The sequence below is a fragment of the Passer montanus genome, unplaced genomic scaffold, assembly GCF_014805655.1.
Source record: "Passer montanus isolate IOZ18808 unplaced genomic scaffold, ASM1480565v1 scaffold14, whole genome shotgun sequence".
Lineage (NCBI taxonomy): Eukaryota > Metazoa > Chordata > Aves > Passeriformes > Passeridae > Passer > Passer montanus.
In genome coordinates this window covers 4,515,462-4,543,123 of record NW_024360941.1, presented here as the reverse complement: position 1 = coordinate 4,543,123, position 27,662 = coordinate 4,515,462, and the positions used below count along the sequence as shown (strand labels likewise).

At 34.5% G+C, this 27,662-nt stretch overlaps 1 protein-coding gene across 5 annotated transcripts in view; it reads left to right on the top strand.

Annotated features, from left to right (window-relative positions):
- FSTL5 (follistatin like 5) overlaps positions 1–27,662 on the top strand; it is a 376,421-nt gene that overhangs the window by 314,520 nt on the left and 34,239 nt on the right. For 4 of the 5 annotated variants that reach the window (XM_039700303.1, XM_039700304.1, XM_039700302.1 and 1 more), the window contains 5 exons: positions 681–842; positions 2,747–2,881; positions 15,933–15,959; positions 20,132–20,250; positions 26,714–26,863. In XM_039700303.1, the coding sequence (XP_039556237.1) occupies positions 681–842; positions 2,747–2,881; positions 15,933–15,959; positions 20,132–20,250; positions 26,714–26,863 (593 nt within the window). The remainder of the gene's footprint in view (positions 1–680; positions 843–2,746; positions 2,882–15,932; positions 15,960–20,131; positions 20,251–26,713; positions 26,864–27,662) is intronic. The other variant, XM_039700305.1, reaches the window with a different exon arrangement.

The following is a 27,662-nucleotide window of genomic DNA, read 5'->3' as shown; positions in this document are numbered from 1 at the left end:
GCAGGAATTTAGGAAGCTCAACAAGTGCAAGAGTCCTGCACTCAGGGAGGAACAACCCTGGTGTGCCAATATATCCTGAAGACCACCTAGTGGAAAACATCTTGGCAGGAAAGGACTTCAGAGGAAAATCAGATTGAGCATAAACTAGTGCTGTGTCCATAGGATAAAGAAGGAAAGTGGTATCATGGGTACAGAAGGTCCCATGAACAGGTGTCAAGAATTATAAACCTGAACAGGTTTTATGCATGTGGAAGGGATTGTTACTAGGTGTTTTGGAAAGAGGGGAAAGGTGGAGATGAAATGTTAAGATTTGTTAAACAGGACAATTAAAATCTCTGTACAACATATCATGACTCGCTAATTGTACATTAGTCATATTTTGTTAAGAAATCTAAGGAAAAATAAAAATCTTATTACTCAGCCACCAACTATTGAAGAATTGAGGCTTTTTTCTTTGATGCCACAATGAAAAGAGGTTTTTCTCACAGAATATTTTTTCTGCTTCATAAATATTCTGAAACAGAATTCTGCATTGAATGTCGCTGAATATCTGATGAATACCATGTCTGTGTATAGTTATATATAGCTGCAGGGGTCTTCTGAATTGCTTATATTTATTTTTCTTAAAATGAAAATAATGTTCTCCACTAAATTATAATTGGGGTTTTTTTATTATTTAGTTCCACCAGTTATCCGAGTCTATCCAGAGAGCCAGGCGAGGGAACCAGGTGTGACAGCCAGCCTTCGGTGCCACGCTGAAGGTGTTCCCAACCCACAACTTGGTTGGCTGAAGAATGGAATTGATATCACTCCAAAGCTGTCCAAACAGTTAACTCTTCAAGGTAAAGGGGTGCATTTATTGTTTTCTACATCTTGCTAATGTTTTATCCATGCATAATTTCCATACTAACTGCCCTTCTTCCATAGTTTTAACAAAGGCTTGAAGTCAAAGCTAAAACATTTCAAAAGATGTGATTTCTGCCAGTTACTCCTCAAGACACATCTTTATGTTTTCTCTTTGATAGAATAATGATTTTACTTACTGGCAGGATTACCAGTAAATTCCAATACACTCTTCTCAATTTGAAAATGTGCAGTATCTGAGTGGAGCAGGCAGTGCAAGACCCGGTCCCAGTCAGAACTGATAAGAATCTTAGTGAGATTTGGGGACCTGATTGTAGAAAGGACTAGAGGAGAAATACCTGAAACAGATGTGCTGTTTTCTGAAGGGTATCAGCAGACCTCTGTGGGAGTGCGGAAACATTGCATACACACACACAAGTTCTACCTCCCCTCCCAAAAATACCAAACCTCTCAAACCCCAAAAACCTGCAGGAAAAAAAAAAAAAAACTAAAACAAAAAACCAAACAAACCAAAAAACACCCAGGAAACTAAAGGAAAGTCTTACCTTTAGCACCAGTTCATTTCTATTAATCTTCAGGGCTCAGCAAAATCAGTGGACGTGTTCAGCATAAAATCTCCATGCTTCAGTCTTTCTGGTAATTTTTGATACTTGTATGAGAAAAAAAAATCTCCTGCTGCTTGTGTTCCCTTCAAAACTTTCTCTCACTCATCAACAAAACCAGGATGTGTAGTTAAGGTAGGACAGCACTGCAAGAAGCAGTGGAACAGATAAGGCAAGTGCTTCTCTGAAGTGTTACTTCCCCTGAAGGTGTCACAGTCCCCTGTTCTTTCATGTACAACTCTCCTGGATATTTGTGAGCAGTTGCCTTGCAGAAACACTATGAGTAGAAAGTGATGAACTTCTCTTCCATTGCAGTATTTTCTTAATTTCTCCTGTAGGGATTTGAGGAATTTTTTGCACCTTTCTCTCTGTACCTATATTTATGATAAATGAATTAAAAGGATTATTCTGTAAGCAAAATACATTTAATTCAATTTTATAGCATGGAGTTATTTGAAATAAAATTTTGAAAATCTCATTACATTTTTCCTGAGAATTTTCTGAGATGAACTCTCTGCGCACTTGCTTCAAGCTAGAAGGGTGCTACACCCTAAGACAATGCCCCTTTTAGTCCATACTTTAGAATACCTACAAAGCTGGTTTTTTTATATTTCCTATAGCTGAACAAGAATACTATACTTAAAATTCAATGAATCATTGTTGACAAAATTATTTGCATCACATTATTTAAAAGACCTTTGCCAGTGGCACCTGGATTGTTTGTTGACATTCCTACGCAATCTGACATAAAATTCCTGACGTTCCCATAAGCGTCTACATTGATGTATGTGAAAAATTTCCATGCACCTGTTTTCTCTGTTGTTACGTTGCAGTCACACAAAATCAAAACTAACTAGGTGCCTCTGGTTAGCAGCAACAAATTAAAATTTTTATTTATATTGGATGTTTGGCCTGTTATATTCCTTGGGTTATTTTGTGTGAGGGAAATGATGGTGTCTAGTAACCAAATGCAACATAATAAAAACCTAATATTTACCTGACCTTAAAAAAAATCATAGTAATTTAAATATATATAAAACCTCAGATGAATATTTTCCTCTGAAGTACAAAATCAACTGAGGCAATCTGAATAACTGTGAGATGAAATAGTGCATGTAATTCACTAGCCAGTTGAATACCTTTGGACTAATTTGGCATGCCTCCAAGTTATGAACTTGGGAATGAAAATGGTTTAATTAGTGTAAGCAGAGAAACCCTTCTGAATTTATAATCTGAAAGCACTAGTGTGTCTGCATGTTGATTTGTTCCTCTCCTTTCAGCAAATGGCAGTGAGGTTCACATTAGCAATGTGCGCTATGAAGATACAGGAGCATACACTTGCATTGCAAAGAATGAAGCAGGGGTGGATGAGGATATTTCTTCTCTCTTTGTGGAAGATTCTGCTCGAAAGACTCGTAAGTATCACGAGAAGTATAAAAATACACATTGCCCACACTCAAACATTTAATCAGTATTAAAACTATGAAATGTTAAATAAATTGAGTTTGTGTAGATTGCTGATTTTAAAAATAAAGTTCAATTAATGGTATCCAAGAATCACTGAAGACAGAGTACACAAACTCCATTATATTTAGAAGTAAAATGAAATCTCTGATTCATTGTGTGAACCAACATATTTTTTACGTTGCTGGTAAATTTTTGATAGTTTCCTCATGAGAGATGGGTTGCATACAAAGGGAATGTGAAGGCGAAAAGGAAAGGGATGTCTGTACAGGGCAACTATTAGTGTGTTTTCCAGTGGTTGATGGGGTGTGGGAGGAAGTAATTTTCTTCCTGTCTGTTCTTGAGATATACCAAGAGTCAAAATCAGCCTCATGATGTGACAGTAATCATATGGCTTGATCTCACCTGCTGAAGTGCCCAGCAGGTCCAGAGCAGTTCCAGCCTGCCCATGTTGTCTTGTGCCTGGAATGCAGAGGAACATTGAACACATTCACTTCTGTTGAATGTGCCAAAGAATTCAATATCACTACTAACAAGCAGCATTCTTTATCCTCTGTTAAATGGTAGTGGGATTTATAAAAGCCAGCTTTTCTATTTGTCCTGTATTTTTTTGTCTAACAGTGTTTTTTCCCTCTTACCTCACTTTGCTTAGAAAAATCCATTCCTGAGTTCACTTCACCCATTTTTTGTTTGGTTTGTTTGGTTGGTTTTGTCTGTTTGTTTGGGTTGGGTTTTTTTGTTTTTTTTTTTTTTAGTCTCTTATTTTAATGAATACTACTTGTATTCACTATATACTTGTTAGAAATACATCCAGTAAAATGATAGTCATCTTACTAGTAAGTGTGATTGCATTAACTTAAGACATTCCTGTTTATTTAAAAGCATATTTAGCAGTGTCAAGTAGTCAGCAGGATACCAGTGGCAGAATTAGTAGCACTGCAAGTCTGCCTACACAAGCCACAGGACGTTGAGTTCAGTTACATATAGGTTTACTATGCGTCAAATATTTCAGAAGAAATCTTCCATGCAGGAAAATTTTATAATCTAAATGTTGATATCCTTACTTAGCTGCTTTTAGACTAATTATAACTGTAATTTTTCAAAAGCCTTAACATAGATTTTTTTAAGTGAAGTGAAAATTACTGTTCAGACATTTCTGGGAAGACACCTGAGGATAAATAAGTTGTTTGATCATGCAGAGTTTCTGATAATCTGGTAATGTGGAGTAGCTTGGCCACTTCCATTTGCCTATTGCATTATGTGAAAAATATTGTGAAAGTTGCCAAATTTCAAGACCCTGACAAACTCTAGTTGTTATATGTTTGGTTAAAACTCGTTTGGCCTTAACAAATTATTTGTAGCAAACTAGCCAGTTTGCAAGTGTTTTAATTAAGTTAGTTTAAGTTTAGTTAAGTCAGTTCAGTTCTGAAGACCTGATCTGCTGTGAATATGTATGAATATCCACAACTATGCAGAACACTTTTTTCGAGACTTGAAATATGATCTAATCACTTTAGATCTGCTACCTTAGCAGGATTTGTAAAATCATGTGCCATACAGTCAACACAACTTGTAGCAAGTGCTTTAATATCTACTAGCAGTAACTCGTTAGAATGACCACTGGTGTCATAAAAGATGTAAATGAAGGAAGACAGAATATAAACCAAATTATTTCTAAGACAATTCATCCAAAACATACAATCATTTTTCTTCCTATAAAAATAATTTACTCTGCAAGTTTGGTGTTGTATGTTGAAGGGAAGCATCTTACCATTATGTTCCTTGGTGTTTGAACATGGTTTCCCAATAATTGATCCATGTGTAAATAGTCATAAAACCCAAAGATGTGTAATTGTAACATTCCAATTTAGGTGTAGCAGATATTTACATATTGAACTCCAATTTGTTCAGAATTCCATTTTGGTACATGGAAGAATACTAAGGTGCATACTAATAAAAAAATCACTGATTCTCAAAATCATTGTCCCAACTACATGAACAAATTACTACAGGTACACATTTTTATAGATGCAGTTTAAAAGGTTGGCTGCTGTTTAAAAAAAAAAATCTTTGCAGGGTGGAGCTGCTAGCATTGGAGAACTGCTATCAGAAGTGGAAGGGCCTCATTATTAACACTTTTCTGCTTGTTTTTATATTTCCTCCAGAACTCTTGTTCATACATTAAATTTGGGATTATTAAGGAGTAAAATCACATAGGTAAAACCACTTGGATAGGATTGTGAGCTTTTTTTTTTTTACCTCACCCACACATATTAAGCACAATGCTACAGCTACTTTTATTTCACGCCTATTGATTAGGTCACAAGTTGCCTTCTAAAGATAGTCTCTGGTGAATGTAAATGTGATTCTGTATGATCTGATATAAACTATTTCTGTCATTTATGACATTTTTATAAATTATTTTGCATTTCTCCTCCTTTAAGATAATTAAGCAGACACACTTTTTAATATTTTTTTGGGTTCCTTATTAGAGGGCTCCCTTTTGGAAACATTAGGATGCTGTTTTGAATAAAATAAGATCAGATTCTCACTCACTCGTCAGTTAGTCTAGGCTTTTCTCCTTTGTGATGTCACATAAGATAAAAATCAAAGCAAAATAAAAGCATTTCTGAACATTGAATTGATTTTCTATTGAGAGTTTAGTGAGAACTTTACAGTTGAGTTCTAAAATATAAAATACAATTGCACTGCCTTGAGCATGACAATAATTTCAAAAGCCACATAAGAAATGCAGAACATTATTCCATTACCAATGCATATATTTTATTTCCTAGAAAGTATAATAGTCAAAGTAAATGTTCACTTTTGTACTTATCTGACCCATTGTTTGAGTGCATGGGAAAACTTTGGGGGTTTAATGTTACTTCACACAAAAACCTAAATTTTTATTATTTTTGTGTTGAATCTTGCTTTCAATACTTTTATTAAAAACTCAGTTCAGTGCTTTGAGAAAAAAATAGTGTCTGTGACAGAAAGGGCATGGCTAGTTGATTTCTCTGTAAATTGATAATTTAAACAGCTCCTGAGAGATAATACTGTATTTTCTTCTACCTTGGACTAAATAAAAATCAGTGTCATTATGGAAAAGTAGATTTTTAAATAATAAGCAAACCTTTACCTCACTTGTCTCTTTGAAAGTGCTATCAGATTGTTAGGTTTTCATAATTCATGGGATTGTAACAGATGCATGTAGTGCATGTGTATGTATTATAAAGAGAAAAGAAATGAAGGCAAAGCTATACTGAACTGTGGAAATATGCTAGTAGAAAAATCAGGTTACACAATGTAAAGTATTAATTAAGGGTGCTAGGAACTTGTTTATTTTGAAGTTTCCAGTTTCAGAAATTTGATGTCCACTTACCAAGAAAAGTCAATATACATTGATGATAATGGTTCATCATCAGGATGGTAATCTAGATGGAAGTGAATGGAAAATACTCTGAAAATGCTTTGTCATCCAGATCTGTTTAGTAAATGCCAGCACTGAACAGGGAAGCATTGCTCTGTCTCCATAAGTAAAATTTTGAATATTGGATGATAGTCTCAAGGATAGTTTGACCTCCTCTTAGCACATCAGCCTTTTTCAATGGCACTAAAAATAAAATTTCTGAAAACATACTTTCATTTTAACATTGTATTAGGTGAGAGAAATTAATTCCTTTTTTAATACTTTCTCTGTGCCTTTTACCAATTAACTCATTCTGTAAATGAAAATTTATTTATTTATTTAACAACTATGTCCCACTACATGGATCCTTTTCTGCTAGATTTGTGAAGTAATAATGGAAAGTTTTAGTTTATATTACCTATATAAATGTCTCTTACAAGTACTGGTGATAAATTTCTACTGCTCTCTGTTACCAGATCCTGTTTAATTCCTCTGATGTTGATAATAGCAGTAGCATCTAAAATACTTCTGAATGTGAGAACTGTGCTGCTTTGATTCTCTAGAGACTGCAAATTCTCTTTTTGCTGTGAATTCCATTTTCCCTGAAGCCTGCAGTTACAGCCATTGAGAATGAGATAGCTGGTCTGGTTGATAGCTGAATAACCCCTGTGGTGACTGGTAAAAACATTCTGGGGATTAATGACCTGGTCTAAATCTCATTGAAGACACAAGAGTCTCCCCTACTGTCATGATCCTCTAATAATACCTGAGACAGCTCAGCTGTGTTGGAAGGACTCTTTGGTGCAATCACATTTGTAAATACAAATAGCAGTTCAAAATGTGGTTTTATTTTCATTCCATTTTATTTTTATTTTTCAGAACTGGTATTGCATGGATTCATAGATTTAAGCATGATGGAACCATTTTATCTAACTCTATTCCATCTTCTACATTTCACAAGACATTAAATTGCATTCTGTTCTGCCTGAATACAGAGCTAATGCTTTGTTTGCCTGAAGTGTGTCCTTACAGAGATGCATAGACCTGAGTCAGACATGCAGAGTCAAAAAATCCCTCATTTCTCTTGGTATTTTGCTTTATTTATTAATTAATTTCACTAATACAGAATAATGCTTAGTTTCCATTTTGAAGTCAGTTTTTCCTTCAGTTGCCTCCTTTGAGTCTCTCTGTTTTTTTTTTTTCCCTCCAATAAATTGACCTCTTAAGAATTCTTGTCCTATGAATATATGAATATTGATTGCAAATTCTCACACACAAACAATATATAAGTTTCTCATAATGAGATAGTTACCATAGTACTCAGTCTTTTTGTCTTCAGAATTCTAATTGTTTTGGTCCAGTTGGTTTTTTGGGGGGGGTTTTTTGTTTTTGGTTTTTTTTTTTTTTAATGAGTACTGCTCTTTGCACAAGAAAATGTATTATTTGGTTTTTTAATGTTCTGGAAAGAGAAATATATATTTGGTGATTTTTTCTTCCACATCCATCAATGCTTTGTCACTATTTTCCACTAATACCAGCCGTGGAAGTTTGTTTGTATGTTTATCTCCTATATGCTATCAGACCTCACTTTTCAAATCCTATTCCTTTTCACCTGTCTCAGTTAGGCATAGTCTGTTCTTTGTTTTCCAAGACATCTCCATTTCAATTTGGATAAAACAAAGTTTAATTTATTTTACAGATGAACTCGACAAAGTCATTCAAACAGTTTCTTAAAGCTGTTGTTTATCATTACAGGTAATTCACAGACATTAGGAAATGATTTTGTATTTGTTTACAGATCACTGATGAACATGGTTAAGACACGATTCACTACCTACTGCTCTGAACATGCTCCAGAACTTTCTTCACCTTTCACTAAGGATTTAACTACATTTTTGTATTAATTGCTTTGGCAGTTTTAAATTCCATTTATATATATTTTACATTTTAAAAATAACTCATATTTAATCAGAATATTCTATCTTAACAGATCAGAGGTTTAGCAAAATTATGGGTTACAACTGTATGAATTTTAACATTACCAAACTCCTATTTACATGTTTAAAAACATTATCAGGTTTGGCTGTGAAGACCTGGTCCCTGTTAGAACAAATTAGCTGACTTATAATTGCTTTTTTGTTTTTTGATTTTTTACTGAATTTAATTCTCTGCAAATGTTGTTTGTTCTTTTGTCTGGGTCATATAACCCAGTCTAACTAGCCTACAGCTACTTGAGTTATTAAGTTTCAGGAAGTGGGGCAACTGCTAGGAGCAGATATAGTGGTACTTTATGGCACTCTTAAAATTTATGATGTATTCTGAAATGTATTCAAAACTAATAGCACCAGACCAAACACCTGAAACTTTTAGCAAGTATTCTATGCACTGCATTTGGACCTGGTTATTTTAAATATTTGTCTTGACTACATGTCATTTACCCACCTTTTTACTCCTTTGTAAGGTAGAAGGTATTCAGTCAAGCTCTGGTTTCAGTTATTATGCTGCTCCTGTAAAAATGCAGGAGAGAAATATTTATAGAAGAATATTATCAACAGAACAAAAAAAATCCCAAACTGGTTCATTGCAGTACAATTTAAACCTTGAATAGCTCTGATGTGACAATGCTTTTCTTCTACCTTTAGCAGCAATCTGTGATGTTTTCCAGAGTTTTTGCTGCTGCAATGGTATAAAGGAATGTCAGACTGCTGGAACCTCTTCTGCTATCAGACAAATGGTATTTCATCTTAACTAAGACTCCTTATTTTCTTTAGGACACCAATTTCTCTGTTTTTGTAAACAGGTTCTATATTCTAGCACCCAGCATCTCTGCAGCAGCTGATAAAAGATGGCTTTTCATTTTCTAGCTTGTAGTACGTGCAGGTACTTTTTCAGAGACTCTCAAATCTTTTATTACCAGGTAACTTTTTCCTCCATACTACTGGATTTAGCATCATTTAAAGCATGAGCACACAAATGGACAGCTCCACTGTGATCTCTGTTGATGACTACATACGATAATCACAAACCCAGTTTGGATCAGGCCAACTCCTAGAAGCCATATGGCAAACAAAAGTCATCATCTTGCTGTTGTTGAAAAGCTGAAGAATTTAAATATAGGACAAAGATAATTTGGCAGTGTATCTTGACAATATATTTATGAAAACGGAAATGTTATGGGAAACATGTTACTGCATTTTTTGTTGAGACCCAGTAGAATAATATTTTCAGAGAGAGGAGGAAGAAATTACAACTTCCTTCTATGGAATTTATTTATTTAGTGAGATTCCATTGAAATAATAGTAGGACCAATGGAATTGGTCCAAATTTTAGTTTTTAAACAAACATTAAAAGACTGTGGAATATGATACATAGCTAAATACACCAAATAAACTATTTTGTTAACTTAGAAAAAAGCTAGCTAGGAAGACTTAAGCTAATAATGGAATATGTAATATAAATAATAGAGTAGAATATATCACTGTAATTTGATACGCATTTGGAATATCAGATTACACTGAATATAGATATTTGTTCCTAAATAAGAAAATCTGGTAGTGTAGAAAACAGGGTAATAAAAAATAGTCATCACCAAAGACAAGTGAATATTTTCCGGGGTAATTTTCAGGTACTTATTTTTTTTTCTTAGCTACTGGTAAAATATTTTGAAGTAAAGTAACTTTAAAAATCCATAATTTTTTTGCGTGTTTCTTGATAACTTTGACAGGTATTTTGTATGTACCTTACTTTCTTTTCTCTTTCAATTCTACTATACTAGAGCCTTGACCATAAAAATTCGTGCTGCTCCCTTTGAAGTGAAATAGTTTTGTGGGTTTGTTATTTGGTTGGGGTTTTTAAAAAATATTTTAACTTCTCCTAACTATTTCCAAAAAATTGTATTACAAAATGCAGTTCAGTTTGTGATTGATTAATATGACTTCTTCAGTGTTTCTCCAAATTTTTTCTTTAGACATATATATGCACCTTGGGGGAGACAGCTGTCATAATAGAGAATTATCAAGTAAAACTATTAGGACATTTCCAAGACCAATTTGAAATTACTTGATGAACTTGAAATATTTGGTAGCTTTTATTTTAGTTATCAACCAGAGTCTCTTGTGTTACTGAATTCACCCACTATTGGCATCATCATATATGGCAAAGTAATTTATCCTATGGTTTCTTTCACTTAGTTACAGATACTAGAACAAAAGTTCTTTTTTGGTATCTCTCATGCACTGTATTTTAGGACTAAATAAAAAATAATAATAATATAACTGTTCCATGCCATTAAATAGCTCTATTTCTACGGTGTCTTTTTAGGTAATGTCATAGTCTTATCACCTAAAAAGATTATGTGATCTGAAATGCTAGTGACTTGACAGGTTTATGGCCATCATGAGCAACAAGGCATCTCCACTGTCTAGAACTGGAAATAAGACTAAAAGCCTTTTGACTGTGATTTATGGCCTAAATTCTCTCTGAAAGGCTTTATGCAATTTTAATAGAATCTTCCTGTCACATCTGATACTGAATGGTACCTATTTACCTAATTTTCTCAGAGATAATTTATGCTGGCATTTTATTTTATGGCAGAGCTAAACAAGTTTATACTTGTTGACAGCATTGTGGGCAAAGACTTTATTTCAAACTTCCAAGTAATTTAGCTCATGAACTATTTTTTCTTCCTGCTAGTGTACACTGGATTGAGTTAAAGTGCTATGGGAAAGGATTTATGCATGATTCATTATAAAGAGTTATACAAAACGTAGAAAAATTAGGTAACGTGTTCATATTTGAACAAAATTAAAGTGTCAACTGTTGACTTTTAACTGATAAATAATAGTCTAATATATATAAACCAGATCTTCCGTTATTGTATTAACCTAAAATGCAATTGAAGTGCATATCACATAAGAGCAGACTGGAATTTGGATAGAATTTGTAATGTCAATTATTTTTAAAATGCTTGAAGCAAGCAATAGATAACATAAAAAAAAGTGTTGGCTTCTCAGATAAATTAGGTTTTATATGCATTTTTATATAAACAAAACCAAACTGAATTTCTTATAGAAAGAAAAGAAATTAAAAGTATGTGCATGTGGTTGTGGAACTTCAGCAAAAATGTAATTCATGTCAACCTCAGCTTCACTTTTAACACAATTATTTCTAATATAAAAATAATGCTTAAAAATTTATGTGGTTCAGCAAAAAAAATAGTAATTATGTTATAGATTTACCAGGTAACATAAGGGAAAGTGTTTATACATTAGAGATGTGAGAAAACAGAGTAAGTAACATATACACTGTCTTTATCCTGTGTTTAGGATTAATCAAAACAGTTGACAACGGTGGTGGCTGGTTGGCTGTGAGTGAAATAAGGAGACAAAATCCCTTTATACATCTTGAAATTACTCTTTGAATGCAATTGAACGTACAGCAGATTATGATAGCACAATTCTGAAAAATTGTGTTGAACTACACATTTTTTCATATGACTTTATTGCATTTTCCTCATTGTCCTATTTTCTATTGCATCTACTTGTGGCCTCTTGCCATCGTAGAACTGAAAGCATTGAAAGGGACAGTGGCTTCCTGTCTTTTAACTGATATCCCTTTTGTTTGAGTATGTCTGGATATGTAGTATTGCGTGCTGATTACTGAAAATTTGAACAGCTAATAATGCCAAAAGGAAGTAGAAGAGTTGTATTTAGTCTTCAAACTCACTCAGTGTAAATTTTTCCTACACACACACACCTTATTTCCAAAATGCATTGAATGTTTCAAGAAAAGAAAAGTAGGGAGGAATAACACTAGTTGACAGTTGAAAACTTTGAAATTGTCTATTTAGACAGAGAAGTAAATATAATGAAATGTATTACCAATGCAATAAGAGAAGGATACAGAATTTATTTGCAAAGAGATATTGCAGTACCCTCATTCATTTAGTGCTAGAAATACCATGGGTTTTTGCAGTTGTTGTTTCCATCCAAAGTGGATAAGAATTTACACTGCTATTAGTCTGCTGCAGAATTTCATGAATTACTAAGGACAGAGTTTAGTGAAATATTGCCATTCAGCCAACACAGTGAATAACAAAGATGAAGAACATTCAGATGTTATATTAGCTGCTCCTAATCAATGGCTGGGGCTGTACAGAAAACCACAGAATAGCTGTGGAAGGACCATGAAGAGTCATTTTTATGGAGCTGTAAGTGAGCTTAAAAAGAAAAAGAAAAGAAAAAGAAAGAAAACCTCTTTCAAGAAAACTTGGATTCTCCCATGTCTTGCATTGCTGGGGGACAAGGGAGAAGGAGGAGCGAACAATGCAGACTTCTTTTTGATGACAATATAAAAGGCCCAACAACAAATGATGTAATAAAATAGCTGCTTTAATAAGATATAATAAAAAGAGAAATATAGGTAGTGAGTAAATTGCAGCCCTTCACGTGCTGGGCATCGGGGACTTATTTATGCAGCATGGGATTAATTGTGCGTGGATTTTCCCACAGCAAGCTGCACAGATCCTGTCCATGGAGAGGTTTCTGCTCTCTCTCATGCTGTGGTGGTTTTATCTGGTGTGACAAAGAAAGTCATATATCCCCTGGCAGGTTGCAATTTGTCCTAAGACCTGTGATTGTGCAGCACAGGTTTTTATGGGCATTCCAGCACCTACCCTTGCAGCAGCTACCCATGTGACATGCAGGCTTCCCTGTCAAAGGCTCCATGTAGAAGACATAGCCTGCTCAAGGTCACAAACTTTTGGAATACAATGTCTTCTGCAAGGCTCCCAGTACTATTTAATAACTATTTAATAACTCTGATGAATTGTGGCAAAAGAGAAGATGGTATTCTGTCTTGAAACCAGAACATTTTGCTGAGATCTATCAATAATTCTATAAACTGACATTATGAGGTTTGCAAATGGTTGAGGATTTAGTATAAAGTGTGGCTGAAAAATGTTAATTTTTGCTAAACCAAAAAGGAAGGCAACAATATGTTCCTTAGCATACTTTATATCTATACATGCAGTACTTGTTCCAGCATTGAACTCTTTATCTCAAGACTTGACATCTTTCCTGAAAAGAAGTTATAGGTCTGATTAAAAAAATAAGTATCTTGATCTGTTAGGTGAGATTGTGGCAGTTGTTTATAATATTATATTGCATTCTTAAATTATATCTCAATTTTCTTCTAGCTGATTTGCTAATTTTAAAATTAATGTGTGAGGCTTTTAAAGCACTTTTATTATCCTGCCCTTTTTCTTGAGCAAAGCTCAGAATCATACATATTATTTTGCATTAACACAAATTAATGTGTTCTGTAGTTAGCATTTTAAATAATTTTTTGATCCTCTACAGTTCCACGCACTTGTGTAATTGTAATTACTTTTTATTTTCTTTCTTATGTTACCCCTAGAAAAACACTGATAAACTGTTGAACAATATGGCTGAATTTATGGGACTTCAAGTGTCATGTATTACATGGTTATTTCCTCACAATGTGAAGAGAAAAGTAATTTTAAAGGAAATCCTCCAGATTGCCCTGGGGAAATTAATTTGCTTTATTTCATAAGAAAGACTGTGTAAGATAACACAGGCAAATCCAGAATTTTGATCTCCATCTGGAGATACTGTCTAGGTATGTAGGGATAAATTTTAAAGTTCCAGAACCCATTTGGAGCTGAGTCTGGTGAATGACAGAAGATGGGCTTCTACGGAGACATCAGCATGAAAAAGAGGGTTAAGGGTGAATGTGGGCCTGCTGAGGGGGATGGGGACCTGGTGGCAAAGGTTTGGAAGGGGACAAATTGTACTGAAGGTTTCTTCACATCTGTCTTTCCTGGCAAAACTGTTCCTAGGAATGTGACACCAGTGGGAAAGTTTGGGAAGGAAGTCATCCTCTGGCTAGGAAGCTTTCTTTTTCCATGATGTATAGAATCTGATTGAGACCATTTAAATGAAGTGAACTTTCACAGATGAAAGGGCCTAGATGGGATGAACCCAACTGGAGAAACTGTCCCATGGCATTGTGAGGTGACTCTTGACAATCTGTGAAGGATCATGGTGATCAAGGAGGTTCCTGCAGACTGAAAGCCAGCTCTGCTTTTCAAGGGCAAGAGGGAGAACCCAAGACATGATAGGTTCATCAGCCTCACGTTGATTTCTGGAATAGAGATGGAGCATTTCACCCTAGAAACCATTCCCAGAACTAGAAGCTGTTTAGGAACAATCATCATGGATTGACAGAGGAAAAAAATCCCGGTCAGCCTGACAGCCTTCTGCAGTGAGGTGACTGGCAGGGTGGATGTAGGGGATGTTGTTTAGCATGTCCTTAGAAAACTTTTGGATACCCTCAAAGACAAAACCATGAAGTTCAAGCTAGATGCACTGACAGGAGGGTGAATCCAGAACTGGCTGCACTACCAGACCCAAAGTCCTGCATCATCTCCCAGGGCTGTTCTTTTGCCTCTCCTGTCTGTTGAAGTACAAATTATGTGGGAAAATCTTAGTATTCAGGTCTTTTCTGGAGCAATAGTTCCTGTTTTCATTCTCAACCTTCAGCTGTCAGCAGATGAGAAACTTCTGGGTGCCAACATAATTTTTAATAATATGTCTTTTATTGCTTTTTCCAAACTTTTTTAAAAGTATACTAATGTTTTTAGCTTTTGTAGCGCTCTGTTTAAATGACCCTCCCAATTTCATTCTGTTCGTGTGTGACATATGTGTTTTCTGTGTTGTATTCCTTTCCTTTGTTTGGGATTTTTAAAATTTCTTAAGTTCATTACTTTGCAATATACGTTGGTTTCCAGTGATGGTGTTTTAAAAAATTGATTCTGTTGCATGCTGAGTTCTAAATACTAAAAATTTGCAAGACTATATTTGTTTTCTTTTTTTTCCTCCACAGACAGAAAGAGCAATATTAGGATAATATAATTTCATTGGTCTCAAAGGTCTAAAATCCAATTGTAAACAAGATGGCTAAATAAAATTTATGTTTTCAGAGAAAAAAATCAATGAAAAAATTTAGTTGGTTACCATGCCATCTTACAATCCCATTCATGGTCTTCCAAAGAGAATGGAGAACATTATACAGCATGACAATTTTGGAAGCATGGTTGAGCTACAGTCATACAGAAAAATATCTTGTGTATATTTTAATTTTGCATATCTCTCTCATAATTGTGTTCTGAAATTATTCTCTTCAAAGTCCAGGGTTTAAGGGAAATAATGAAAATTGCATCACCTGTCATTAATATGTATAATTTATGTGCATGAAAACTGCACATGCTTTTTGTAATGGACTATAAAACACACTGTTGATAATGGTTAATGGAGTGATGAAGTTAGCTTGGAAGGGTTTAGTGGGAGTGATGGGGTTTGTCCTGTGCCCAAAAACTGCTATGGCTAATCACAATTTGGTCACATGACACAGAGAACTATTGTTAATTTACTGTTTCCAGTGGTTTGCCTGTAGGAGTATTTTAGTGAAACAGAGGTTAAAGCATTATAATTATTTCAGAATTAATGTATCATTTCTTGCTTTCCCTTGTTCATTTGTATTTTCTGTTTTTTTCTTTCTCTTACATGCTGCAGTTGCAAACATATTGTGGCGAGAGCAAGGTACTAATGGAGATGACTTTTGTTCATATTTTCTGTGGTGTGATGTGTGTGTACCTATGTTTGTTTGTACTCTACAATTACAGTAATTACCCACCCTCTTGCAACACTGAGGAATTTGACTTTAAAAAAAATTAAAGTGGAAATGAATCCTATAAATGCTCATACTTTTGTAAACTGCTTTTCTTTTTTGGGAGAGAGAAGGAAATACGTTCAAAATTTTCAGACAATTTTTTAAATATACACAACAAGAAGCTCAGATTTAAAATTTTGTTGTTATCATGATAAAACATCTAACCAGTCAGCCTGTATGCTGTTGAGATTGATTTTCTTGTATGAATCTCTCTTATTTGACAAAATTATAATCTTAAACAGTTTAAAATTGATATACCTGTTGTTGCTTAATTAAACTAAGCATTTTATTCTTCTACTCAGGAAAGGTTTATAAATAAATGTTGGAGAATTGGAATGGATGTTTGTGATGAACCGAAGGATAAACATAAATAAAGGCACAATCAGGTGTTATTAACATAAAAATCATGGAAATATTTTTTACAAGCAAAAGATAGTTATTGATTTTCATATATATGACATGGTCTCAAAAATTATCCTCATATTTCAGAAAAATGCCATAATCTAAAAGTTCTCATGAGTTCCCATTCTGTTGCTCTAAGTAGCCTGTTCTTCATCTAAAATTACAATTTAGGAATTAAGATGTCAGTAGTAAAAATTATTTTAATTATTTCCATTGGAAGATTGATAAAACAAGGTAACAAGTGAATCAGGCTTTGCTGTGAATTCTTGCTGGAAATGGTATTTCTGTAGACTTTTTAAAAATTTGATTTGAAAATCTGATATTTCATTTGCCTGTATGTAGTAACCTTTGGCATTCCCAGTGTATTTATAAATATGAACTAGTTTTATTTTTTTATTCCTGTTTTACCAGTTGCTCAGCTGGTACCAACAATAATTTCTGTGATTGTAGTGGAGTTCAGCTGTGATCCTCTTGCTCTATTGGCCTTGCAGAGTACAAGTGATGTGTTTAGAATTTGATACAATCACACTGTTAATGATTAAACTTATATGCAACAAGTTTGTACCAAATTCTCAAAAATATACTGTTCTCATCTCTTGTTGGGAAAGTATAAATTACAGTTTATCTCAAAACTGAAAACATAATTAGTGTCCCCTTGATTTTTTAAATTTATTGTCTTTTCAAGTCAATTTATTGCTTTCAGTCATTAGAATGCACCTAGGAAAATTTAACTTCTGTGACAAAAAATACCAATTAAAAATAATAGTTTACCAGAGTGCTTATGGTTAAGAAATTCAAATTTTTCTGTGACTAATGTGAAACTAATCAAAAAGCAAGGTATAGTAGCAGATTTTGTGTTTCCTAGAGAGCAGATATCCTCAATCTCTCTGCATAGAAATGCAGGTCAATCATTGCGTTTCCAGTAAATACTGTTACTAATTACAACATTGGAAATATTTTACAAGAGAGTAATATCCTGAAGATGCCAATAAACATCACCACCAGCTCCTCTGGGCCATCCATACACTGCCATTATCTGTTATGAAAGTATTAACAGATAGGAAGAGTGGGATGGGTGATTAGTAGGACAGTCAAGATCATGAAACCATACCATAGGCCTTAGTGCTAGAGATATTTCTGTGTCAAGTTCACAAAGTCTTTATCACAACCACATGCATCAGAAAATCTGAAAGGATTTTGAAGGTACATGTGTATTACAGTAAAAATGTAATATATAAATAAATATAAATCTATATATATGCAAAAGAATCCAAACCACTACCATTTAAAAAAAAATATGTTAGCCAGTTATAAGTATCAATTTGGTCTAAATAAAGCAAGTCTATTTATCTGTTGCTTCTGGCACTGCATTGAAAAATGTGCAGGATTGTATTTAATGAGAGGAGGGTTGCAAAATTCCCTCCCTTGGAGGGTTCCATGAGAGTAATAGCTCCTGTAGTTCTGAAAAAATGGCTTGCTGAGGTGATTAGATATTTATTCTGATTAGATATTTGTACAAGTATCTGTAGCCACTCACTCAAATGAAGAGTTTTGGGTCATAATAAGTTGTAACGGGGAATTAACTAATTGTATCCAGAGGTTAAGGTTTGTTATATGAACTGACATCCTTAACTTGGTATTGAAATGGAAGAAGGACATTTCATACTGTATGTCCCTAACTGTTTTTGTAGAACAGTTTGGTGAACATTATTATCCAGATTTGGAAATAAAGCTTTAAACCTTTGGGCTGTTCATTAGTCATAAATAATATATGTACATTGGAAATCTGACTTTGGAGTATTGGCACCTGAGGTGCAGGTTTTAGGAGCCTGATTTTCAAATGTCTGGGTCACCTGGGGCTGTAATCTGAGCTACTTCCTCACATTCTGGTATTGCTTATCCTGCTAATAACTATAATACAATTCAGCCAGTGAGAGGATGGAGATGGGAAAGCCCTGTTTTGTGCCCAGCCATGTTCACATATTCATCTCCAAGGCACAATATGCCAGTTGCTCAGCTATAGATCTCTACACTGTGTTCATTGGTACAGGCGGCCTGACATCAGTCAGGCTTATCTGCAAATTTCAGCTGTTCTTACATGACGCAGTGTCAGGCATTCTCTAAAGAGAGACCTGGACATGCTGTCTCATATAGGCTGTGTGGTTTATCTGCATACAGGGCACAAAAGTGCCCACTGGCCAGACTGGGCATATTGCCCTGAGTACACCCTGTGCTGTGAATAGATATGACTGGGGAGTTTCCATGAGCCCAACCCTGCTTCTATGTTACACCCAATGCAGCATAGGCAGATTTCTCTCCCAGTTTTTGATAGCCTATTAACAGATAGATTCAATATAAAGTGAGGAAAACCCTGCTTGGAGACTGCTTGTCTTGTTGGGAAAATTTGGCCAGAAATGGGAAATGATTCCACAAGACTTCTCAAAGATAATTGAATGTGTTTGTTCTGGGCATAGCCTGACATGTATTCTATGTATTACAACCTTTAGAGAACTGCTAGCTATGTGATTCCTAATGGGGACTGGAAACTTTTATGTACATGTGTACATAAATACATATATACATACATACACAAACATTTATTCCTCTGACCCCCTCTTCATTTTCTCATTATTTTATTTTTTATTAAGACCTGTTCTCTCTCTATTAACATTGGTTTTCCCTCAGAATTTAGGATAAGCAGAATTTCAGATTCAAATTTCTTTTTCAAGGGTTTGACTCCTCTGTGTTCCTATACCAAATATTGTTATGTCAAGTGAAAGCTTAGGTCCTGTGCCCAGGATAGATGCAGATTTTTACCATTGCAGCCAACAGTTTAGTTGTTGGAATGGTTATAGTTATGATTTTATGAATACTATGATTTTCTTCAAAGAATTGTATGAATATGAGCTGATCATCCATTATAGCATCCACATAGCAGATCAACAACTGTTGTCTTAGTTGGCATACAGAAAACTAATGAAACTGTCCTTTTCTGTGGTCATGACCATGATCACAGATATTATGAGGCTTCATGCTACAGATCTAGTTCCCACCTCCTCCACAAAACTTAGCATCATGTGTTTCAGCAACATTGTGGAAGAAGGATTGAATGGTTCTGTAAACAACTATGGCCCTTCAGCATTGGAATCAATATCTGCCCAACTCTTTCTTTCTAATGAAATAAAATAGAGAATATTTCCTTTTCTGACTGAAATATCAAGTTTATAACAAAGACTCAAGTCTTCTCTTTTAATGTTGTACAGAAATTATGTTAAGTCCTCCATCCCTAAGCAAAAGTAAAAAAAACCCATACATACATAGAGAATTTATATTAATTTGACTTGAATATAGATGATTTCACAAGAACGCTTTTATTGCTGCAGCTGTCAAACTCTGTATTTCTAGATCTGTATTCATAAACACAGTCTTGCCAATGGAGAAAACTATGTAACATTCTAAACAATGTAACAATTTTGTTTCAGTTTTACAACAAAAGATCCCATAGGTTTAGCTCTATTACCATTATACTCATTAACAAACTGATCTCATACTGAACTGTGATTAGGTTTTTAGTTCAAGACAAGGATTTTCTTTTTTGTCATTATTTAATTTATACATTTCAATGTGTTTTTCCCCTAAGGTCTGGGAATTGGGAACATGTTTTATGTTTTTTATGAAGATGGCATCAAAGTAATACAACCAGTGGAATGTGAATTTCAGAGGCATATTAAGCCTAGTGAAAAACTCCTCGGTTTTCAGGCAAGTTGTTTTTAAAAATCTATTTGTAGTGTTTTCTCAATTATAATTTTCTTTACATAAGAATTTGTTATTACTAGTTCAGTGTTTTTTGCTTGATAAATTATGCCATGTCTTCTGAATGAACAAAGAGCTTATAATGGTGATCTCAAAATTTCTTGCATTATCCTCTATTAAATTCAAGCTTTCAGTCCCTCTTTTCTGTTGAATATTCCCTGAATACTTTTACAAACCTTTTCCTTCTTTGGCTGTCTTTCTCCTTTCCCAGTTCTTTAACAGCTCTCTATTTCTGGATTTGTTGTTGGTTTTTTTTAGTCTCCACCAGCTTCCCACCTCCCACCCACGAGTTTAAGTTCATCTTAGTGAATCAGGGATTGATTCTCTCTATATTAAATATAGGATCTTCTGGGGAGCGGGGAAGTGTTAATGGTTTCTTTTTCTTCACTGGATGTTTGTCTGTATTAAACTCGTGAGGCAAATCCCTGTCCTGGTAAACATGCTCTCAGCTTCCACTGAAGTTAGTAGAGATGATTAATGCTCTGGGTCCAACTTAAAATTCATATAAGTAGTTTCAATAACTTTACTGTTAACATATTTATAGCTGATTTTTCCAAATTCCTAGAATTTATGATATAGTTTCCCTGAGTAGGATGCATAAAAACAGTAGTGTATTCTCCACTTCCATTTATTCTTGTGATGTTTTTCCTTTACTGCTAATCAAATTGCTAGCTGACATGATGCATGCTCCCACTGGAACACTTGGTACTAGTCACTACATTAAGACTTACTCTATATGATATATCAGCTTTCAAAAATAGTAACTTTTTCTCATTTGGATTTGAATGAGTGACCTTGAAATATATACTAAGCATTGAGCTTTACACTTCAGGTTTTTTTTTTCTCTAATGCCTCAATGACAGCAGAGCTAGAGCTGCCTCAATGGAATTTTCCTCTTCTGTTATGATTATTGATGTCAAAGGCTGCTGTACTCAGCAACAAGATTTATTTTAGTGTGAATAATTATGCTTTGAACAGCTAATCATACCTTGATTTGTGCTGCTTAAGTGAAATTAGGTTGACACAGTCAAAAAATAAACTAAAAAGCTTTTTTAATGGCTGTTTGATTAAAAAGCTGATTATGTAAGAAGTCTGTTAAAATTTCATTGATCTAAAGTGCAGCCTAGATGTTAAGAGTATTTTTATTGAAATGCGTCAATAATAGGATGAATTGATAAAATTTGTTTCCTTCTGCAACCTTTCGAACCTGGAGTATCATAATAAATATATCTTCTTGAAGGAGAAAAAAAAAAGCAAAAAAAAAAAAAGCCCAGGAGTCCAGGAAAGCAGACTACTTGATAACTTTTATTCTGAAGTTTTTTTAAGAAACTTTTTTTAAAAAAAATATATCATACTCCTTTGAAGAATATCATATGTTCCTCAGGCCTCTTTGGAAAGTCTGTTTCCTCTGAATAATAATAATAATAATAATAATAATAGTAGTAATAATATTAATATAACCCAGTTCTGTCCCAGGATCAGATTTTTATCACGTTCAGCATGTGATTGCCTAGTGGTAACAGCTCTTGTCATAAATCAATGGTTAGTAATTAGCTTTGGCTCTGTCATATACTTTTCCTAATCAGAGATTTTGGTAAGTATACCAAGCATATTTTGATGTAACTTTACACAGCCCTTCCCATTAGGGCATCTCCATGACTTAACTATTAACATTTTATTAATAAAGGAAACACATGCTTGCTTAAACCTCTCCTATTTCTCACTTCTTTACCTGTCTCTGAATTGGCTGTTCAAGTGAAAAGTAAAACCACAGGAGAGCTGTTTATTGCCAAACAGTTGCTAAAGCATAGGAACATTTCTAAATTCAGCAGTGCAGTTTAGATAATAGAAAATGTCTGGATATTGCACATGACATGCCAGCGTTCCTCCACAGGTTTCCTGTTTGTCTGTCAACAAACCTGAACTGAGTTTCTGTGAAAGAATGAGCTCAGGTGTTTCTACACAGTATTGCACTGTATTGTGTACAGCACTGCAGTACTTATACATGTACATATTTTGGTATGCTAATTTTGCTAAAGGTAAATATATTTTCTCACTTGCTATATACTTGAGAACCCTTATCTAAATATTTAATTACCTCTTATGCAACTGAGTGTCAATACAGCAAAACACTTTGGTGTATATCTAGCATGGAAATCATTTAGAGTCACTGTGTTTAAGGTGAAGCAAAATATTTAGTGCTTTACGGGATCATCACAGGTCACAGAAATCGTAAAGAACTCCTTCTTCTCCTTCCTAGAATCTCCTAAATTACTTGAATCTCCTTAATGTCAAGTGCATGTAGAAATTTATTAGTCTGATAGGGAAAATTCTAGATGCATAGGGACAGAAATAAACTGATTTCTGTTTTCTGATATAGCTTGTTGCTTAGTTAGACCAGCTTTGACAGCTGTTTCTTTAACCTGTTGTTAAATAGATTCTTAACCATGGTTCAAGTAGAGTCTTTCACCTGTTGAAATACCTCGTCATTGTGAAGTGCTTGAGACATTTTCCTCACTAGCATTCAACCTCTGTTTGTCCTCTGCAAATTAATATTATCCAAAGATTTAAATTCTAATTCTTATGCAAAAGTGTTTTTATTTTCCTTTCACTATGAATCCCAATTAGAATAATTATTTCCAGAGACTGGGAAAAAAGCAATTGAAACAGATGCCTTTTGGAGACTAACGAAAAAATCCTTTTGGCTTCAAATAAAACTGATTTTCTGTTTATTACAAGAAGTAGCACATAATGGCCAAATTTCAGTAAAATATGCCATCTCACATTTGAATATATGCTGGAGGTCAGAGCAAAATACTTCATTTCATAATAATTAATGTAACTACATGGCATACCAAAATTTCCACAGGAAATTACATTGAAGCATACTTTGTAGTCCACATAAACTGCCTTGGTTTACACTCTTACAGCGCAGAAAGTGTATTAAACACTAACCTTTGTTTGTAAAAAAAAAATGTTTAAAAAAAATCCAGTCTGATTTTTAGTAGAGAATGTCAAGAAAACAATGATTTAATGTAGAAGAGGTAATACATAAATTCATGTCTTGAAACATGCACTGCTGCTACCTGGTAGTATCATCTTACTCTGAGGCAGCCGTAGCATAGCTGGACATTTCATTGCTCTGCCTGCATAGTTTGACTCACATCCTGTTAAAGCACTGAGGACCCTTGCAGTAAGTGTAAGTTAATAAACACAGAATTTGCTCATATAAATCTGCAAGTACATGTTTCCTCTTGAGATTTTCTTGCCCCAGACTATCTTGAAAAACTTTCACTAAGGATTTATTTTCCTCCATCTGCTGACTTGTTACAGAGCAAGTCACTTTTTGATTAAAAAGTCTGGGAGGAATACAACAATGAGGTAAATTAATGTTTTATCAGATGTTAACTTTTTTTTTTCAGAGAGAATAATTTAGGAAAAAGTAAATTACTTACATTTTAATTAGAAGAAGAAAATGGTGGGTTTATGCTTATATTTCAAGGAGAAATAATTTTAACCAATTACCCAACCACTGGGGAAATTAATATGGAGCTTCAGAATAACTGCCTGTAGTGTAAAAGAAGTCCAAACTGTCTAATGAGATGTTATATTTTCAAAAGCAAGATTTCAGTTCTGTTGAAATAGCTTCAGATAAATGTAGATTTGAATACTAGAGAAACAACCACATAAACTGGTTTGTACTTGGAAAAACACTCTGGTTTGGATATGAGAATTTTGGTGCATTTTCACTGTTACATTGAAAAAAAGGTTTTTGCTTTTATGTTTTCAGTCTTTTCAGGCAAGACGAGAATTGGCGTTGGATTATAGAAATACATGACAACTTGTAAAATATTTTAGAACCTTTAAAGTACATTTGTATATGTAGATATGTATATGTGTGGTTGTACATATATTTATGTATATGTGACTATATTTGTACTGGTCTTACAGTGAAAAAATCTTTAAAAATACACTTCTGAGTATTTTAGACTCAGATTCAGGAAAATGTATAAGGCAGTAGCTCCTCTCTGGATATAGCTAAAAGTGCTTAAATTAGAGTATTTTGCTATTCTGCTATACATCCCACAAAGGGAGGTATCACAGAAATCTAATCTATATGATGCCATGTGAAAGAAACACAGATTCCTTCAGCAGAAGTCAGCGTTATTTTTGAATAATGTTTTGAATATGTCCTTGTAGAATTCAGTCCCAAAAACTCATGTAAATTAATGTGAGTCCTGAGAGAGACGAATGAAAATTATGTCCCTGTGTAGATTTGTTACAAACAGTTTGTGGATTCCTTGTTTGAAGGTGCTCACTCTGAGGAATAAGAGGATGTTGTAGAACAATCTAGATGTAGTTATCTGTTTAGATAAAACATGGAACTGAGGGTATATTTAGAATAAATATAAAAAATAATGAGATCAGTGAAACAACCTTCCACTTGAAGTGACAATTACCCAGAAGGCAAATGCCAATAGATCACTGATATGATGATTGCACATCATGTTAGAGACATACTTGCATATGTTGACTTTATGCAACAATGAAAAACATCTAACTACTTTTAAGAATGAAAATCCCATTTGTCCCATGCCTGTCAGTCCTTAAAAACCCAGATTTTTAACTTCTCCCATTGATCTTCATGGCTTTTTATCAGCACAAACTAAATCTTACCTGATACTTATTTCTAAGTTCTCCTGAAGTTCTTGATGATGTGCTATCACACGGTACCTGAGTTTAGTAACCTTTCCTTATCATACAATTCCTGAAAGACCTTCCCTTTGTTGAGGTTTAAGAACCATGTAAAAGCAAGCAGTGGCTTTCAATCTTCTGCAAAGAAACTCCCTTTTTTGAAGCTGGAAATTGATTTATTTCTTCTTTTGACATATAAAGATTGAGTGTATTTTCGAAAATGTAGAGGCACAGCAGGAAAAGAATGTTGATGATACACAAAAGGAAGTGTTGAAATGCATCATCCTCTTGAAGAGCCTTGCTTGGCGCCAGAGATGGTGTTCTGCCACACAATGTTTCCTGTGCCTTTTAAAATGCATTTGATGCTTAGAAACAGAATTCTTGTTTAAGAGCTCATCACATCTTGCTGCTCATTCTACATTGAGTCATTATCTGCTGACATATCATAATTATTTTCACAGCGGCCAGTTATGATGTATCAGGCAGAGCATTCTAAATTAGGAATAAGCAGCAGATAAGTGGCAAAAAGAAATAATACTTATGATTTGGTAAAATTGTTCCTTGTGATGCAAAGAATTTAAAATAAGAGGCAAAAGAAGAAAAGGTCAGGAAAACTAAAACACTTGATACATCCTGTACTTTTCCAAGTAGAGTTTTCAGATCTATATTTTTAAATAATTATAATGTCCATTATAGGAAAGAAGTCATGCTATTTCATAAATGGAATTTTCACATATAGTACTATATTTGACTAAGGAACATTTAATTTTGGTAAAACCAAGCTTTTTCTGGGAGAAAGTATTCACAAATAGGTACTTAAATACATGATGATTGGCCATAGATTTCTACAAATCAGGAATAGTGAGCATGTAAACTCCAGTTAGCTATTTTGACTGAGAGTGTATAGTTATATGTATTATGAAATATAGTTCACTGAAGTGAGCAGATTTTTTTTTTTTCAAATTTGTCCTCTTGCAGGAATGGAAGGGCAGAGAGGGAATGAATGGTAGTAAGAAGACATTTGGTATTTATTTGTTTAACTTAACTAGTAAGATAGGCCATGAGAATGTCTTATGGCAGAGGTTGCCACACTTGTTGATCTTAAAGCAACATATCAGTACTCGAAGTGACCAAAACACTGATCTCTCTGAGTGCTGCTTTGCCCCTATGCCATGTGACAATTCGCACCACACCACCTCCCCTTTCTGTTCATGTGTACATCATCATCTCCCCAGTTGTGTATTTGCCTGGCTTACTGCTGTGCTCTCAAGGCAGGGTAAGCCATGCCTGCACTGCCTCCCTTTGCAGGGCACTGTGATGCTGCTCAGGTGGGAGCTGCCAGCTCCCAGGCACTGTGTCTGGTTTGGTTTTCTGATTTTAAGATCTCCTGCCCCTTGCTCACTTTATTTCTACATGTATGTTTTTTTTCAAATTTGTTTCTTTCTCGGGTCAACAGTAATTACTTGCATTTCTAGAAAACATCCCAAAATTAGTTGTATGAATTATTTTATAGTGCCCGTGAATTGTGGTGCTTACAGATGCAGTTTGGCTAACATGAGTTTATGTCCTAGTGTCAACTGTCCTTTTTCCTTCCCTACATTTTCTGAGGTTTTATTTTACAGTTAAAAAATAAGAAAGTGGCTATAATTTGTTATTCTATTGCTTTGTTGACTGTTTTGATTCTTATACTTTTCCTGTTTCTGTTGAATTATAGGATGAAGTTTGTCCCAAAGCAGATGGTGATCCTGTTCAGCGGTGTGTTTGGGCAACTGCTGTTAATGTAAAAGACAAGTTCATATACGTGACTCAGCCCACACTTGACAGAGTTCTCATTGTTGATGTACAGTCTCAGAAAGTTGTACAGGTATTTGTTTCTCATTTTTTAAACTTACTATTTAATTTAGACAATAGAATTTAAGACTTTCCTTCATATTTCAGAAACAGAAGTACAGTTATCTTGAGAGTAAACACATTATTTGGAAAAAAGTTCACCTACTATCAACATTTAGCAGCAGTTTCTGTTTAGCAACTGTTCTTCACAATAGACAATTGTAAGGAAGATAACACCTTATAAATATTATTTGAGTAGTTGAGAAAATTATTTCTTTAGGAAGTTTCTGACTGGAGGTACCTTTCACTCTAAAATGATGATTGGCTTAAAGAGTGTCTTATCACAAGATAAGGATGAGTCTATGAATTTTGGCAGAAAGGTCAGGTTTGGCTACAGAAGGTGGAGGACTTACTCTGTCACTCTGTCACTGTTACTCTGCTTTTAGAGGAATTATGGAAACAGTAAAAATAAGCACCACCCTTAGATATGACCACAGGCTTTGAATTCAAACTTCTTCTCTACTCCTCTTTCTTGGTCTCTGGGATTCTGGAGTATCTACTTAGTGAAAATAATTCATTGAGTAAAAGAGATAAATCAGTGCTATGCTACAGCAATTAATACAGACACAGAGTTTGAGCAAAACCAGATGTGGTGTGTTGATCCTGACTGAAGGCCAGATTCCCACCAAAGCCACTCTACCACTCCTCTCCCCAGCTGGACAGACCAAGAAAAGGTTCATGGGTTGAGATAAGGGAAGGGAAAGATCACTCACCAATTACCATCACAGGCAAAACAGACTTGACTTTGATAATAAATTCAGCTCATTTCCCTA